The 18803-nt window shown below is 35.3% G+C and overlaps 2 protein-coding genes across 3 annotated transcripts; one reads left to right on the forward strand and one right to left on the reverse strand.

The window, feature by feature from the left end:
- The first annotated feature begins 1020 nt into the window (after positions 1-1020).
- On the forward strand, positions 1021-7627 carry LOC126814259 (baculoviral IAP repeat-containing protein 3). 2 transcript variants are annotated; one of them, XM_050539300.1, is made up of 2 exons: positions 1021-1179; positions 1836-7627. In XM_050539300.1, the coding sequence occupies exons 1-2, from the start codon at positions 1171-1173 to the stop codon at positions 2973-2975; spliced, it is 1149 nt and encodes a 382-aa protein (XP_050395257.1). In that variant the 5' UTR covers positions 1021-1170; the 3' UTR covers positions 2976-7627. The 2 variants fall into 2 exon arrangements, with proteins under 2 accessions (XP_050395257.1, XP_050395258.1); XM_050539301.1 differs by lacking the exon at positions 1021-1179 and adding an exon at positions 1561-1641.
- LOC126814258 (uncharacterized) lies at positions 7604-17754 on the reverse strand. The gene is made up of 5 exons (XM_050539298.1): positions 17715-17754; positions 10549-10771; positions 10019-10157; positions 8974-9116; positions 7604-8405 (listed from the first exon to the last, which is right to left on the reverse strand). The coding sequence occupies exons 2-5, from the start codon at positions 10752-10754 to the stop codon at positions 7604-7606; spliced, it is 1290 nt and encodes a 429-aa protein (XP_050395255.1). The 5' UTR covers positions 10755-10771; positions 17715-17754.
- Positions 17755-18803: the final 1049 nt, after the last annotated feature.

The raw sequence follows: 18803 nt of genomic DNA on the forward strand, positions 1-18803 counted from the left end.
TCAATTCTGTATAAACTGCCTAGTCCTATATATCACTATTCCACATTTCTTTATCCGTCTAAAGTTAGAATCAAGCGATACTACACTTTCCAATACAACAGTTTTGACTGTAAAAACTATAAAACATAGTCAGTACTGCAGTCAACGCTCATCTGCAATCGAAGTATGAAAATACGAATCTGCCAGGAAAGAATTTGCATATTTGACGAGAGTGAATAAAATGAACGTACTATATCATAACAGATTTTTAATATATCAGAAAATATATATTTATGTTAGAAATTATTAATTTAAAACAAGAAAGGAAGGAGGTGAAAACAATAGCTATGCAATGTTATGTAGTTTTTTGGTTTGCACGCCCGTCTCCCCCTCTCCCCAACATCCCTCCCAACCACTTCACCATCCGTGAATTGGGATAATTTTAGAAAATTCATATGCTGGTAAGTACACAAATTACTTTTATAGGAACAAAATAACAGAAAAGTTTTTAAAAAAATAGATTAAAAGGAAAACTATAACCGAATGGGTTCTGAGAAATCAAGAAGAGAACACTGTGTCGAAACTGAAATACTGTATTGTGGAAAAGTTTTAACTGAGTCAATATTAATGTTATTTCTATTTTTGTGGAATTCCACTTCCAGGATATAAAATCAAGTCATACATCTATTGTAGTTAAATATAGACCGCAAAGGAATTATAGAAAGGGAAATACCCTTATTAAATGGTAGCACGTCATTTCGGTCACGCGTCATTTCGGACATACGACATCTCGAACTCAAAAAAATATAGTCTCGACGTTTCGGACTCGGGTAGGTGACTTTTCGGACTCGGGTAGGTGACGTTTCGGACTCGAGAATAAGTTGAAAGGATATAAGGTTGAACACAAATGTCAAATCAATCTAGAATAAACCAAAAGCGATTTTATAAAAATTACATGCCGGTAAAATTTTCCGCTCGCAATCAAGTACAGCAAGCAGCCTATGGGATGGTCGCGCGCGGGGAATTGTGGGAAATGTTACTAAAACATTCTCGGAACCCTCTATAAATAGCGATGACTCGTGACACGGTTATTCCGTATTCAACCAAATTATAAAATGGAGGTATTTGCAAAGTCACGATCATTTATGATGTTAAGGTGGCTCGAGGGTGTTCTTAAAAGTAAAACTCACAATGTGTACGGTAAGTATACATGTAGAATATTTATAATATGTAAAACTATATAAGTTATTGTATCGTCAATATAGATATATTAATATATAATAAATTAGCAGCGTTGTTTATCGATTGTATGACAAAACTAACATGAATCTGCCTGCTGAAATAAACCCCGCTAATATTTTGTTTTAGTAGTCCTAATTAAACAACCAAATCTACCACGTCATCTTCATTTTATTTGTCCACGTTGTTCAGTTAGCTATTTTCAAATTTAAAATTGCACAAGCGTCAACCAATATCAGCTTTTTAAATCGAGAAATGTAACAGCCGCCATAAATTATAAAAAGCAGGATGGCCGAAGGCCAGAATGCACGCAAGTTCTATTTATATAAAATGCCCAAAATACTCTAGTATAGATAACCAGTTTATCAGTGATAAGAATATTCGTAAGGCGGGAATGTATTGCAACAGAATAATTATATAAAGGTAAAAACGTAAAATCATTATCTGCAAATGCAATACAAACCTAGGTCATGTTCAGTAAATTGAATCCAACATGAACGCAAAGTCACAAGACAAAAAATGACTGTTAGTCATTCGTGTGAGTCTTTGTATAATACTAGTTACATCAATATCGTGTGAGAAATGAATTATATCATTGTTATCGACATTTATTTCAGGAAACTTGCCTTTTACCCACATTCAATCTTAAATATAACCGGGGCTGTCAGAGAAGAATGGCCGCAGTTTACAGAAGTGAACAGCTTCAAACGGAGGTGAACAGACTTGAGACTTTCAGAAGATGGCCCTTGAGACGGCCGCTGCCTCTGGATTTAGCGCGAGCTGGGTTTTACTATTCAGGGAGCGCAGATGAAGTTCGGTGTGCTTTTTGTGATGGTGTGTTAAAGAACTGGAAGTGTACGGATGATCCCTGGACAGAACATAACGTGAAGTTTCCTCACTGCCTGTTTGTTCAGCATAAGGCTGATTTTGTTGAGAGATATCGCCCCAAACCAACTGGAATAACCAAGTATATAGATTTTACAAAGGAAGAAAATAGACTAAATAGCTTTGTAAACTGGCCGAACAGTCGACAAAGCCCAGAATCTTTAGCACGTGCTGGTTTTTATTATCTCAGCAATGGGGATATGGTGCAATGTTTTGCTTGTAGATGTATTCTTAAGTTTTGGGAAAATGAGGACGATCCGTGGATTGAACACGCCAAGTGGTCTCCAGATTGTCAATACCTTCAGATGTGTTTAGGAAAAGATATTTTTGGTGATTCACAATCTGCACAAAGACAGAACACTAGAACTACACTGCGTACAGAAACTTCCACCTCCCAAACAGAAACAGGTCATGTTCAAATGAACCATGGTGCATCTACTTCTTTAGCACCCGTACCAGCAGAAACGTGCTCGGGAGAATCCCCGTTGATTCTGGCTGTTCTAGATATGGGTTTCACACCACAGCAGATAGAGGCTGCCTGTCGGGAACGAAATCTGAATAATGAACCGGCGTTTGCATCATCCGAAGAAATGTTATCGTTTTTAATGGAACAAGGGGAAAATGAATTTGAAACCAGGAATGAAGATTTTGGTGCTCTAAAGGAGGAAAAAGTTTCCATGAAAGTCAGTTCTAAAGACAGTAATTTTAGTGATGATCAGTATTTGTGCAAGATCTGTATGGATAGTGAGGTGGCCATTACGTTTATACCATGTGGTCATCTTGTATGTTGTTTCAATTGTGCTAAAACTCTTTCTCTGTGTCCTATTTGTAGATCCAGCATAACCGATAGAGTTCAGACTCACTTCTCATGACTTATATATATAACAACATCAAACCCTACTGATTATAAAGTGACAGCAAAGAAATATAAATCATGAATATTCAGAAATTGCTGTCTTTAGAGACCTGGATGGACCTACATGTAAATCGCTTAAAATAAAATGATGATAAAACAGAATCCATCAGTTAATAACTACTAAATTAAAAAATGAAATGTTATATTGTATATTTATAACCTTACATTTCAGTGGCATATTATGTTGTTACCCTGTCTGTAGAGGCTGTAGTTTTCGACGAATTCATTTCAAATAGCCAAATACTTATGGCTATAGATTTTAACATTTCTTTCAAATTTGGTGGGAAGGATGAACCCTATCTTTATTAAGCATTCTGCGACTTTCCGTTCCGGAGTTTTTCGTCCCATCTGAATGACTAGACAGCTGTCCTTGTCAGGCTCTCCGTCCTGCACCACACTGTAAATAATATTTGTGTATTTTTACCATAAATTGACTGGCAGAAAGTTACCAGTAAATTGACTGTATTTTAACACTGACTAGTAAATTTACACCTAAGTGGTAGATTTAGATTTACAAACAGCATGTAAATTTACCGTGAGTTTTAAATAACTTGTTCTTGTAAATAGAAAGTGAGGTAAATTTACGTTCACTGTAAATTTACACTGTGGTTGTAAATTTACCTCAAAGTTATATAACACGCACTGTGAATTTACACTGTGATTGTAAATTTACCTCAAAGTTATTTTACACTCACTGTAAATTTACATGGGTGTTTATAAATCTAAATCTGCCATTTAGGGCTACATTTAAATTACAAGTCAGTGTTAAAATACAGTGATTTTACTGTCAGTTTTCTGCCAGTCATTTTATGGTGAAAATGCAATTTGAAGTGTATATTTACTTGAAATATACTTTGATAGTGTTTGTCCCCACTCGGCTAGGTAGTCCTAGGTTAGATCCTGGCGAACACATAAAGGTTTGCTGACCTTTCAGCTGAGCATGCAAAACATCATTCGACAATGGAAATAAAATAAATGAAATGAGGTTTAACGTCCTACTGTTCTCCTTACAATGGAAAGAGTAGGAGGCATGAAACGAAGCAAAATGTCCCAGACAACCCTATGTATGGCATATGCCTGTCTTTATTAGCCAGTTCGTTGTATTCAGATTTTGAATAACCTATTTCTCTAAAATAGACTAATCTGACTGATATAACAGTAAATATTTTGCACAAAATTCAATATGTGGTCGAAGGGGAATACCCGTTTTGAACACTATTTGACAGTAAATTTACAGTTTGTTGTAAAAATACTATTTCAAATGGCATTTCTGTTAATATTTAGCTCACATTATGTAAACTGACATACATGTATGGTTGTATTTTTACATTAAGATTGATGTAATCTTTAGTCTTACATGTGGCCAAAGAGGGAACAACCGATGTGGCCACTATTTGAAAGTTAATTTACAATTTGCTGTAAAAATAATAATTCAAATGGCAATTCTGTTAATATACAGCTCACATAATGTAAACTGACATATGGTTGTATTTCTATATTAAGTTTGATGTAATCTTACATAAGCTTTGTATTCATATGCATTTACATCGTTTTAAAGGACAATATTGGTGCCAGTTGGAAGTGACAAACGCCAAAGGAAAACACGAGTCATCTCTCTATATAACTGACTGATGCGACGAGTGATAACAGATACACGGCCGGATTTCTGCTCACTTATAATTCCTTCGAAGACCAAAAGTTGTTATATGGGACTGTAAGAGGATACCTGACCATTCAATAAAGTAATTGAATGTCATTAGATAAGAGAACACGAGAAAAATAGAAATAGTCCGTACATTCCCTTGTTTATATTCATTCTATACCTTATAAAAACATGGTAATGCACGGACATTTTCTGTTTTTCTTTCGTGTTCACTTATCTAGTGGCAGTCAATTCTTTTTATGAATTGTCAGATATCCTCTCACAATCTCGCACAACAACTTTTGGTCTTCGAAGGAATTATTAGTGAGCAGAAATTCGCCCGTATATCCGTTATCACTCGTCACATCAGTCAGTTATATAGAGAGATGACTCGTGTTTTCCTTTGGCATTCGTCACTTACGATTCAGGAAACCTGTATTACTCAGCTATCGTAGCAATGATCTCTGTGTTAAAATTATATTAGGAATGTGTTTAACCAGCTCTATCACATATGTGATAATGACTGGCACCAATATTGTCCTTTAAATGTAAATCTAACAACCTATATATGTGATATTACAAATCGGACACTGTATTTTAAATATACTTATAACTGTAAATATGCATATAATTTTAACAGTTTAATAGGGATCTTTTACGTGCTCACCAACGTATACACAGGACCTCAGTTTCTCGTCACATCCGAACGACTAGACAGCTATCCTTGTCCGGCCCTTTGTCCTGCATCACTGACATGGTGGAACTTTCTCGGCCAATGCAAGGATCGAACACCCAACCCCCAGGCTAGCGAGTCAGCGTCTTACGCACTTAGCCACTGTGAAACTCTCATAAGTGGACTATAGTATGAAGCCTTAAAAGCTCTATCAATGTTAAAGTTCTAAAGCAATGTATAATTACACGTTTCCTGTAATTGTACACAAATCCCGTATGTAAACATGTTTGAATTGTAGAATTACCGATAAAAACAGTTCAAGTGCAACATACATGTACTTTTAACCAACATAGTTATATCAATACAGATTACATGTAATAAAAATACAGTTCTAACTTGTAAAACTATACTTTTATTGTTAATTTACCAATTATTTACAGTAATCCCATGTTACCTCACTAATACAGTAAATTTATAGTATAAAAACATGCAGTGGTATTTTTACCGCGTTATGTTAAAGAAATTACATACTTTTGACTGTAATTTTACATTTATGTTTTACAGTGCACTGACAAGGGGAAACCATGCCGGAAAATTCCGATGAACTTTCTCGTCCAATGCAGGGTTCGAAGACGCGAGCCAGCGTCTAACACACTTAGCCAATGTGGCTCCCAATTTTGTTGGATGCAATGGGTTCATAAAAGGATGAACCTAGAGATTAGATTTTTTCAACATCTATTTTTCCAGCCGGATAAGTGTGATGGGGATATATTCGTGCATTTATTCGTTCGTTCCTTAGCCATCGTGGCTCCCAATTTGGTTGGAAGCAATGGGGTCATTAGAGGATGAACCTGGAGATTAGATTTCTTCAATATCCAAGTATTCTATTCGAATACGTGTGATGGGGATATATTCGTGCATTTATTTCATTCTCTTTTTATTAATTCCTTCATTCTGTCATTTAATGTTCAATGTTGTTTTGATAACGTATTTAAATTTCGACGGATTTCTTTCAATTCCAATTATACCGGAAACTATTAATCTTGTTTGATTAGAGCAGATTCGGTAATAGTAATATTACTGTCTCTATACGCGGGGCTGGAACTAAATACAAGAACAACTGGTCAGATTTGTAAAAAGTTTATAGTTAGTAAACGTAACTCAAAATATGAATAATAAAAATACAGTAAATATTACAAAATAATTTTATTGAATATGTATAAGTTATGATATCATGTTAGAATTAAAATAACAATTATTATTTATTATTCTTAGAAACTTGGCTTTATATACCTTTGATTCCCAAATCTATCGAAACACGTTACTAACTTATTAACAAACCTACCAGTTACCCCAATACCATTACGTAAAGTGGTTAATCCCCAACAATTCTAATTACTATATTATTTCGTCGATTATCACTAGAACAGAACAGTAGTTATAGTACTTAAATATGCAAATTTCAATGAACCCTTTTCGGGTGAAAATGTACAATATAATAATAGTTTTAATCGTATAAGCTTAAAGAGGCATTATTCAAGAGCTAAATCTGTCTATTGCAGGTCTTTCTTTGGGCCTTAAATGTTTTATAAATTATAAATTAGACATTTACTAGCACAAGACATAATCAAATGTCGATGTCATTGCAGGGTCGATGCCACACCCACTTTTTTATATTAATTTTTTGTCTGTAAATACTTTACAGGTTGCAATTATTAACAGATTTTATTCAAATTCAGCATATCAATCATATCAATAACAGGGTTGTACCTATTTATATTGTTCCATCTCCAACCCCCAGGGGCAGAGCCACGTCCAATTTTTGTGTTTATTGTCTACGGGCTGCAATTCTGAATGCATCTTTTGTTAATTGTGTAAATTTAATTTAGTCATTAAATCCTTCAAGATTATAGGCTTTATCCCGCCAGGGGAGTCACTCTGTCAAACATGATTTTCTGTGTTTTTGATATTTACTGTTTTCGGGTATTAAACAGTTTATAGGATAGTTCCAGGGTATGGCTAAATCCGACGATTTTCACTGCAAGCTGCAGTTGATACAAAACTGCTGTGCGTAACTATCTTTAATGCTACATTTAGCGTTTTCCTATAAAAGAGAAAAGCCGCCTTTATTATCCCGGTTGGGTCTAAAAGTTAGGACGTTTAACAGCATTTCATTTCATAAATATAAAGTTGATTTTATTAGTTATTATTCATACAGTTATAAACTACACGTAGTATTGTTTTGCATATTGTATTTATGTTTAAATATCTATAAAATTTCAAATTGATCAGATCCCTTTATTCTGTAGTTGATTTTTCTGCATTCTCTAATATCCTCGTATAACTTTGGGAAGTGGTAGTCGAAGATTTTCCGAAGGAAGACAGGGAGTGGTTGCACGCCTGCATCACGCGCCATATCGTCACACAGCTCAAACATCAGATCTTCCATCCTGTGTCGATATCTCGGTGGCCAGTTCCGCTCTTCTCGCTTGTGCATTTCCTCCTGCTCACTCCCTGTCATCTCCTTTTCAGAGGGAAGTTTTAGTCTCTCTTCAAGGACAGCTTTAATAAATCTAGCTTGTATGGATATGCATGGAAATGGCAACATCCATTCCATCAAGCATATGAATGACATTGTTGGATTGGTGATGTTTAACGTGTGCTTATATAAGGGTCGTACGGTGTTGTCCTCAGTGACTTCAACTCCACAATTCGGTGATAAAAAGGGAAAGCTATGCTTGTAGCCCGTATTAAAGATTATTGCATCAATGGTTAGTTCTCGATCATCATTAAGAATGACGCTGTTCTTGGTGAATGATTTGATGCCGGTTACCATTGTAACATTGGTTGGAAGAGCCTTCATTTTCTGTTCCCCACGGTGGCTTAAATATACTTGTTTTGCAGTAGAAGCAGTTTCAATTGTGATATCCCATCCGGAGAACGAAGCGCCAACTGTAAGAACATACTTGTCTTTAAAGATCGAGGGTTCGCGGTATGAATGCCCATGAATGGTAGTTCCTTGAAATATATTTAGGCCAGGAACATCAGGTAGTTTTGGTACTGCATATTGCCTGACATAAAAAAACCCCAACAAATTATTTATATGAAGTTGTGAAGGTTGTTAATGAAAATTAATAAGTTTAGTAAACAAGAATAATTGGGGTGCAGATGTTGTTGTTCTTGCTATCAGGGACGAGCTCCTTCGAACAAAGGAAAATTTAGAAAACAAGAATGATTGGGGTGGATATGTTGTTCTTATTATCGGGGGCGGCCTTCATCGAACAAAGGAGGGTTTAGAAAACAGGAATGGTTGGGGAGGAGACGTTGTTGTTCTTATTATTGTGGGGGGGGGGGGGTCCTTCGAGCAAAGGAGTCCTCTCCTTTGTAAGTTTTATTAACGTTTATCCGATCCGTTTACTTTAAAGTAATAAAATATGTTTACACTAATATAAGACTGCGCCAATTCAACTGGGTTTCGATTAACGGACTTTGATGTTTGGTATGACGATGAAACAAGATGAGCATACATTTAAATTTTCTAAATATCGTTAGAATCTTTTAAAAAATTTCCCAAAATTTGTAAGACACCTCTGTAGCTGTTGATAGCTAATTTTGAAAGGACATTTCTTGAAGACTCACCCATTACAGACAATAACGGCATCAAACTCCCTCTTCGTTGTGGTACTAGGGTTGTTTAGCTGTTGAACTTCAACATCCCATTTGGTTCCCCACAATCCTTGACCGGTATGCTTAGGTTTCACCATTATCACTCTGATGTTAAACTATAATTCAAAATTGATAATCTATAAGACAGTGGATCCGTGGTGCTTATGTCAGTAATTATGTATGACCAGGGTCCTGTTTAACGAAATTTTAACTAAGATAAAATCCAAATTTGAGTAATTTGATTGGATAATATTAGATTGATTTTAGTGCTTAGCCAATCAAAATTGAAGTATCTATACTAAAATTTGGATTTAGTCAAGATTTCGAGAAACAGGGCCCATATACGTTTATTTTGGGAATAATTCTTCCGCCAGTATTGTTTTTCATAAGAACGTGTTCCAGAATTTCCAGACTTTGATTGATTCTTTAATTACCTTTTACAGAAGATTGCCAATACTATGCAACCCGGTATTCGGTTCATTAATTTTTGTGCCCGACTAGGATGACTAGAATACTGTACAATTCGACATATTTATTCATGTGCACCAGATGGAGATGACTGCAATTATGTATCATTCGATATGTTTATAATTGATGAGATTTATGGGGTGATGACTTGTGAGTTATCTGTGTTGATGACTGGACTAAAGCATCACTCGATATGTTTCTTCCTAGGGTAATTCATGAACTCTCAGGCGCATTATCCCATTTCCTCAAGTCTTGATTTAATGGGATTGGTAGCGGAATAGCTTACCGCGTGTGCCTTAGATCATAAAGTCTGTCATGAGTTAAGGGTCGTGCTTTCGATTTCCCGCTGGCTATACGTGACGCAGGGTCGCCTGTTCCATCTCTTGTGTTTTTCCGGGTCTTCTGTTTCCTCCCACTGCTAAAGACCACTGCGCACAAGCGAATTCTTGAAATAAGCAATTAACCCAAATTAATCCGGACCTTAGGCCCCAAGAACTTTGCAAAACCCCATGGAATGTATAGATATGATATATTAAATACGTGTATATACCTGTATACTTGGTTTTAGATTAAAATGTTCCGTGTAGCTGTTCAAATATTTCAATACCTCTTCATGGCCGACAAAACTTGAGAGATTTGAATCGAATGGAAAGTCAGGATAGGCCATAATTTCTTTAGGGATATTAATCCTACAATCATAAATTAAAATAACATGAACCACGTTTCCGAAACGCGTTGTTTCGTCATATTAAAATGACATTGTTGAAAGGAAATAATATTGCTATGAGTTTTAAGGTTCAGACTTCATCCCGTCTTCAAATGGAGCAGTGGATATGGCGTATAGATAATTGAATTATGAGATGGTATTTAAGACCCGTTATCCTTTCATTGTCAACTACCAAGCTGCAAGAATCTGATTAAAATACACCAACAAAATATTCCGACTTTGATACATTAACTGGCATTTCTAGATTTTTGTTGACAAATTCTAATTGTTGATGGAAGGTACATCATTTAAGGGTACCGAAGAATTCCGGCATACCTGCATCGCAGGTTATGTTTACAATTAATTTTACTCACTTCAACGATTTGTATAGACTGCTGTGGATGGGTTGTCCCGATTTATCACTACCAGTTCCATCGGTATAAACCCAGTTTCCTCCAATGCAAGGGGCTTGTTCATAGGCAATAACTTCAAAAGTCTCCGGATTTTCAACAAAATACCTTAAAGACCCGAGCCCAGCGGCCCCTGCTCCGATGATACAAACACGTTTCTTTGACATCATAAAAGTTGTGGTTATTGCTGTAATTATACAAAAATAAGACCGAAGAGTTTGAATAGGATCGCAATTCACCAAAACTATAGTCATCACCTGGGCTGAATTTACCTAATTGTGGACATTGGGCCAAACTCATAGAATTTATAGAAATGTTGGCATGTTTCAGAATCCAATATACAACCTTTACTGTAATTATTTCACAAAGTCCAAATGTCAACAAATACAATATTATAAGATCAAAATGAAAATATCTGTGTTTACGGTTCGCTGACCTAAACTTTTTTTTTATCATTTCTCAGACTCTTTAACTCGGTCTTGGCATCATTGTCTGAAGACAACTTCCAATATTTCGGTATTATTTCAAGAAATTTAGTCGGTAATTAAGATAGAAATGCTAGGGAATAGATAATACAAACCCTACGAAAAAAAAAATATTAAATAAAAATGTTTTCAGACTGACCGACCCTATTTTGGGGGACCAAGTAACCGTGAACACTGGTATGTAAGTTTAGTTTGAGTGAACCCACATATACCCGTGGGCTTTCGGCCAGGAGCCCATGCCCATTGGTTAATCCGGCCCGGAACATCACAGTATTAACTGAACATCTCACTCACAGAGAGAGGGCTCCTTGTTAAGAGAACCCTAACACGAAAACTCGCCCTCAAGCATGCATAGATGTCAGACCTGCAGCACAACGATAATACTGTAAAGTGAGGGACAATCAATTGTAATGAAGAAAAAAGAAATAAAATGAAGTTTAATGTCTTACTGTTCTGCACCAACCCGTATAATGAAGATGAGCATACGCAATTCATCATGGTTCCGCGGGGCGGGGTAGGAGCTGTGGGTGGGGGGGGTGCACTGTACATGTACAACTAGTATTCCTGCTTCCCATGCAAGTGTCATCTGTGCAGGGAGCCACAGTGACTCAGTAAGGGGCTGACTTACTTACTGGCAGGTCCAGATTCTGATCTCGATTACTTCATAACCATATTGGTCAACCAATGTCAAACATATCTCCTGGCTCATCAGACTCTAGACACCCAGCCCATAATTTCTTGGCAAACACACGTTCACCAACCCTGGCATGACCCTCGGAACCCATTTACGATAATAAAAAAATATTAGACTTGTGTTCTCACACATGGTCTTGGGCGTCATACAGCATCAGCAGTCACCACTCTCCTGAAATACTGTTATCGTAAATATTTGACAGAAAGGGAGATAACCTTTTTTCACCGTTAATGGATTTCCGAAATGCCGTATATTCCCTTGTCCATTATGTTTTCTGCATGTTGGTTTAAATCAACATTTAAACATGCATTATGCAAGAGCTAAATATGCCTATTGCAGGTCTTTCATTAGGCCTGACATGTTATCTAAATTATTAATTAGACATTAATGAACCTATCCAGACCACAATCATCTCTAGCTGTCAACGCTAGCCTGTGATATTTACTGGGTTAGGATCCCATTTGCTGTTCAACTTTCATTCATGATTTAATCATGAAATGGACAATCGAGACTATGCTTTTTATCGTACCGACTTTAGTAATGATGATCGAGGCTAGGCCGAAAATTAGATCGCTAAAATCTTGGTTCAGATTCGATCAATTTGACTGAAATTTTCATCATATTCCCTTTACATTATCTTGTTTTTAACTATTATAGTGAGAACTGCCAGCACTTTATCTAATCACCCATAATGTCTTAGACATTGAAAACACGAATTATTTGTCAATTTAAATCAACATTGATGTTGTTATCTTACCGGGAAAAGATGGGCTTTTGATATCCAATATAAATATTTTACTATTGGTACACGCTAATGCTAGACATATTACACAAGTCATGTCAAACTGTGAAGCCATATTCTTATCTGGAGAGCATGAGCAATAAATACTATCGGTGTAGACTGGAATAACCAGACGCTAGAAATTTCCATTCAATTGAGACTTCTGGCATATTCCGCCGAACATAACTGATTTGAAATTAGAGTAAAACGGAAACAATACATTCATATTACCTTATTATATGCGTTGCTACCCGGGTTTTTTTTTTATCAATTTTTAGGTCCCAAATATTAGCGATTTAGCTCCTTTAAGAACTACTGATCCTTCTTTGGGGTGGTCAAAAGAATTATCTACAAAGTTAAACTGTTGTACTTGAGATCAATTTTCAATGTGCTAAATAGCAACCTCTTTAGGCCGTTCTTAAATGTGTTTTGCACCGAATTGGAGACTTGAGAACTACTGATTCTTGATCAGGAAGGTCTAAAGAATATTTAAACAAAGTTTCATTAATGTGCTCAAAATGTCATTTAAATGTGAAAAAGTTCCCCCTTTAGACCGTTCTTAAATGTGATTCGCCCCAAATTTGCTGTAATCACAGTGCCAAAATGAAGCTTTTGGCATCAGGTTTGATCGATGTACTCAAAAATGTAATTTAAAGTAGCTAAGTCTCTAACTCAATATCATCCAAAATCTTCAATATTGAAAACACGATTTATTTGTCAATTTAAATCACCATTCATGTTGTGATCTTAGCGGAAAAAGATGGGCTTTTGATATCCAATATTTAAGACAAAATAAACATTTTACCATTGGTACACAAATCGTGTACCATAATGTGCTTCAGCCCCAGTTGTATCAAGAGACCCGAGGGACGAGGCTAGACACATTGCACCAAATCAAACGGCGTATGTAGACTGGAATAACCAGACGCTAGAAATTTGCACTCGCTTGAGACAGCTGGCTTATTTCGCCGAACATAACTGATTTGAAATTGGAGTAAAGATCCCAAATGTTAGCGATTTAGCTCCTTTAAACGACTTAAAGAATGGTCGTTCGGAGGTTCTCATCCCACCATTTAATGAATTTACCTCTGTTGTACTTGCGATGTAATAGAAATCTCTGGTAGCTTCTGCATTATAATAAATATATTATAGGTAAAACTAAAAAAACTGAAAAACAGTTTATGGATAATTAACCAAAAGAGGGATTAATCCCTGATAAACCCTTATTTACTTTTGTTGGTGTGGACTATATGACCTTTATTAGTAAAACAAGTTAAATGTACAGTTAAACGCTATGGTTTTCTTTACTTGCATAACAACACGCGTTGTTCACATTGAAATAACTCATAGTTTAATGAACACGATGATTAATGCATTGAGTAGATTTCTTAGTGTTCGTGGTTCGTCCATTAGAAGTAACAACGGTACGAATTTTATTAAAGCTGACAAGGAACTTAAGGAAGCTATTCACTCTAGAATTATTGATGTTTGTGCACGGAAAAGTATTTTTTGGCATATTAATCCTCCTGCAGCTAATCACATGGGTGGCATATTGAAGACAATGATCCGGTCGGCACGGCAAATTTTGAAATCCGTTATATAAGTATTGTTTAATGGTCGAGAGCGAGACATTAAGTAATATATTGTAACAACATAGGGCAATGACTTAAGCTCGAGACCATTAAACAACTTAAAATACAGACACTTGCACGTGCTTTGCAATGAAATACGTCACTCGAGTTCAATATTTTACCAAGTTACGCTTGGCACATTGCCCGTACGATTATTTGAAATAATGGTACGCCAACATCAAAGGATGACGTCACATCTGTATTTTAAGAACAGTGACGAAATATTGTTAACTGTCATGGCTGAAGCTGTTCTTTTTCTAAACAATAGACCTCTTACTAAAAATAGTGATAGTGCATCTGATGCGCTACCTTTAACTCCCAATCATTTATTACCATCTATATGTACACCTCCATGTTTATTACACTAACAACCCTATTCTAGTTCACCCCCTGTGATCTTTGAAAAGTATATAATAAAACGTTATTTAGCTGACATTATTAACGCCGTTGCGGTAGAGTGTATCAATTTACTTACTCTATTAGAGCGTGGTAAAGTGAAACATTCCTAAAAGAAATAATTGTATAGAATATGTTGTATTTTAATGTATTGTAGATATTATTAAGCCACAGGATGGTTTTAGAATACCTGTAAAAAAAACTAGTTGAACGGTTGCAACTAATGTTAAACGTCAACATGATGATGTTAAAATACGTTTTTGGTGCCGAAATAATTCTTTAATGATTATTAAATATAATTTCAACTTACCAATGCATCGTGATAAAGGAGCTAAAGCTCTAACTAAATATTTTTAAAATCAAATTCGAAATTAAAAACACAAATTGGACCATTTCAACCAATATTGACGTTGTTATCTTGCCGTGCATATATGGGATCCTTATATCCAATATTTTAGACATAACGAACATCTTAAAATCAGTACACGAGTCGTGTATGTCTATGGTTTCGGTGGCCAATTGCAATGAACAGTGAATAACGCATTCTATAAGACAAATAGGAAGTAGTTAGTAATGGCTGATTCACAAATGACAAAATAATAATTAAACAAAAAGTGTAGAATAAACTAAGCAGGCTTAAACGTCTGCCATTCTGTTTGGTTTGTTCACGCATTTCAACTCACATAATTGATTAGAAATAATTTTCTTTTAGAAATTGAATATAAATCACTCTATACACATTCATATTACATTTTCGTCTGTCTTAAAGGATAATTTCTGCTCACTAATAATTCATTCGAAGACCAAAAGTTGTTGTATGAGATTGTGAGAGGATATCTGACAATTCATAAAAAGAATTGACTGCCACTTGATAAGTGAACACGAAAGAAAAACAGAAAAAGTCCGTGCATTACCATGTTTTTATAAGATATAGAATGAATATAAACAAGGGAATGTACGGACTATTTCTATTTTCTCGTGTTCTCTTATCTAATGACATTCAATTACTTTATTGAATTGTCAGGTATCCTCTTACAGTCCCATATATCAACTTTTGGTCTTCGAAGGAATTATTAGTGAGCAGAAATTCGGCCGTATATCCGTTATCACTCGTCACATCAGTCAGTTATATAGAGAGATGACTCGTGTTTTCCTTTGGCGTTCGTCACTTCCGACTCCGGAAACCTGTATTACTCAGCTATCGTAGCAATGATCTCTGTGTTAAAATTATATTTGGAATGTGTTTAACCAGCTCTATCACATATGTGATAATGACTGGCACCAATATATGGAAGGGTATCACTGCCAATATTAAATGCTCTGCGACAATGTCGTTTCCATTGATTATATGTAAAAAGTAAAATGTACAAAGTCCTAATACCAATAACGATAAAGTCAAAATACCTTTAAGGCAAGAGTTAAATTAAAACGTCAAATGTTTAGTGTTAAATGACAAATATTTTGTATGAAAATGCTTTTTTTGACGTGTCTACATTTTACATTTCTCTCATTACATTTTACATTTACGCTCTGCCACATCCCATTTGCCCTTCACGCTTTCTACATAGCAGCTTTCGCACAACATCAACTTGCGTATGTAAATGTAGGATATCACGTGACTTATTAACATCTACGGAAACCCGGCACACTATAAACCAGCATACTATATAAGGATATTCACCGCACGAGAGCAGTAAATCAAGCTGGCACACCATAAGAGAGAAAAGAGAGAAATGGTGTTTAACGTCCACTAGACACAAACTAGGTAATTTCGGGACTAACATATGGTTTAATTTTATTTCAATAATTCACTTGCGCGTAGGAGTCTTTCGCAGTGGGAGGAAACCGGGGGGCCAGGAGAAAACCCACGAGGTTGGACAAGCGACCCTACTCCTTGTCACGTACGACCGGGGATTCGAAACCACGCCAGTTGACTCAATGACAGGCTTTATGATACAGCACGCACGTGCTAACCATTCGGCCATCCAACCCCCCACACACCATAAAAAGCTATCTAGACGACCGTGCGTAATCATGAATGTGCCAGGAAATAATTGATAGATTCAAACAGCCAAAGAAAAATACTTTACAGTAATTTAAAACACAATAACTGGAATTTCGTATTAATACCCGTATTATGATATTTTAAACGCCCCTCCCCCCATTCTTTCCGGTCTCTCTATAAACAGAGTTGAGTACAGCCTAATTAACTTTGATCCATTTAAAAAATAACAATATATAAGCATTGTGCGCAACAAATAAATAATATATTTAAAGAGAGGAATCACTATACATTTTTTAGTATGGACATAGAGAATTTTTGATTAAGCCCCATATCTTTATTTTAATTTAGTTTATCCCCCACCCACCCTTCCTTCACTTCAGCTTTAATCTTATTTTGTAAAGTTAAGCAAATATGAATGTGCCAGAAAATTATTTGCATATTTGAAACGAACAATCAGTGATACGTAACATGGTATCTGGAATTTCGTATTTAGACCAGTATTTTTACTTGAATACCTCTTAAATAGTGTGATATTTATTGGATTTGAATTATGAAAATACGATTGTACCAGAAAACTATTTACATATTTACAAACAGAACGTGCTTTTTACTAATATGTAACATGATACCTGGAATTTCGTATTTTGACATTGCACAGCCCCCACACCCACACCCCGTAATCATGGTAAAATACCATCCAAAGTGACAAGGTGAGTAAATTTCTTATTGTGTGCTAGACTGATTTCCTGTATATAGTGTCGTGAATATCCTTGTTCTGGCTTATAGTGTGCCAGGTTTCCGTATATGTTAATAAGTCACGTGATATCCTAAATTTGCATATGCAAGTTGATGCTGTGCAAAGCTGCTATGTAGAAAGCGTGAAGGACAAATGGGATGAAAAAGACATTGTAGCAGAGCATTTAATATTGGCAGCGATACCTTTCCATACCAATATTGTCCTTTTAGGTTCCACCCTTTAAAAAATCACAAATTAATGTCATCTGATAGATACATCGTATTAAATAATCAAAGATTAACTCACATTAAAGTAAATTCTTTGTAAATTCTTCTTATATAAATATTTCGTATGGAATAATCAAAGATTAAATCACATTATTTTATATTTAATTATCTTTACCTGTAAATGTGAACTGAACTTCGTTGAATCCGCCGAGCTCTGTGAGATTTCAATTATACTTGCATGTATATTTCATACGAAGGCCCATTAGTGCCAAAAAAAAAAAAAAAAAAAAATTAATCCGTTTCAACGAGTTAGTATCTCGTTTGAATTAATTAGTTCCAACGAGATAATTAAGTCGTTCAAACGAGATAATTAATTCGTTCAAACGAGATAGTAACTGGCGGCAAATTAAAAGCATTTGAAAAATGGAGTTATAATGGTGTCAATATTGAAATTGTGAACAATTTTAGTTACTTAGGTATAAATTTAAATTTTAATGGTAAATTTTTATTAACACAAAAAACCTTAGCAGATCAGGGAAGAAAAGCCTTATTTTCTGTCATGAAAACCTGTAAAGTAAACAATTTCAATCTGGTCACTAAGCTATCTGTATTTGATACCTTTGTCTCTTGCATCTTTAACTATGCTTCCGAAGTATGGGGCTTCCATAGTGCCCATGATATCGAATTATTGCATCTTTATTTTTTGAAAAGAACCCTTGAAGTCAGACAAAACACGAACACGTCTATGGTTTATTTTGAAACTGGGCGATATCCTTTAACTATTCATCGAAAATTGCGAATATTTAAATATTGGTCTCGTTTAATTAACACTGACAATATTGTCCTTAAAGCTTGTTATAAAAATATGTTAACTAACAATGATAAATGGATTATTAATGTAAAGTCTGAATTATATAGTATTGGTTTGGGTTATATATGGGAGAGAAATTTTCAAGCGGGAATGTTTTTTAACACAGATATTGTCATTATCAAACAACGACTATGTGATAACTTTAGATAGAAATGTGTGGAAAATTTAAACGAATCTTTTAAATGTATTATTTATAGAATTATTGTTAATCACTTTGTTGTCCAGTCCTATTTGACTATATGTATTGAGCAAAGGTTTAAAAGGGAGATAACACAGTTAAGATTATCTAGTCATAAATTGAGGATCGAAACTGGAAAATATGAGTCAATACCGAGAGAAAAAAGAATTTGTACACTCTGTGAAAGTGATGAAATTGAAGATGAATATCACTTT

The sequence above is a fragment of the Patella vulgata genome, chromosome 3, assembly GCF_932274485.2.
Source record: "Patella vulgata chromosome 3, xgPatVulg1.2, whole genome shotgun sequence".
Lineage (NCBI taxonomy): Eukaryota > Metazoa > Mollusca > Gastropoda > Patellidae > Patella > Patella vulgata.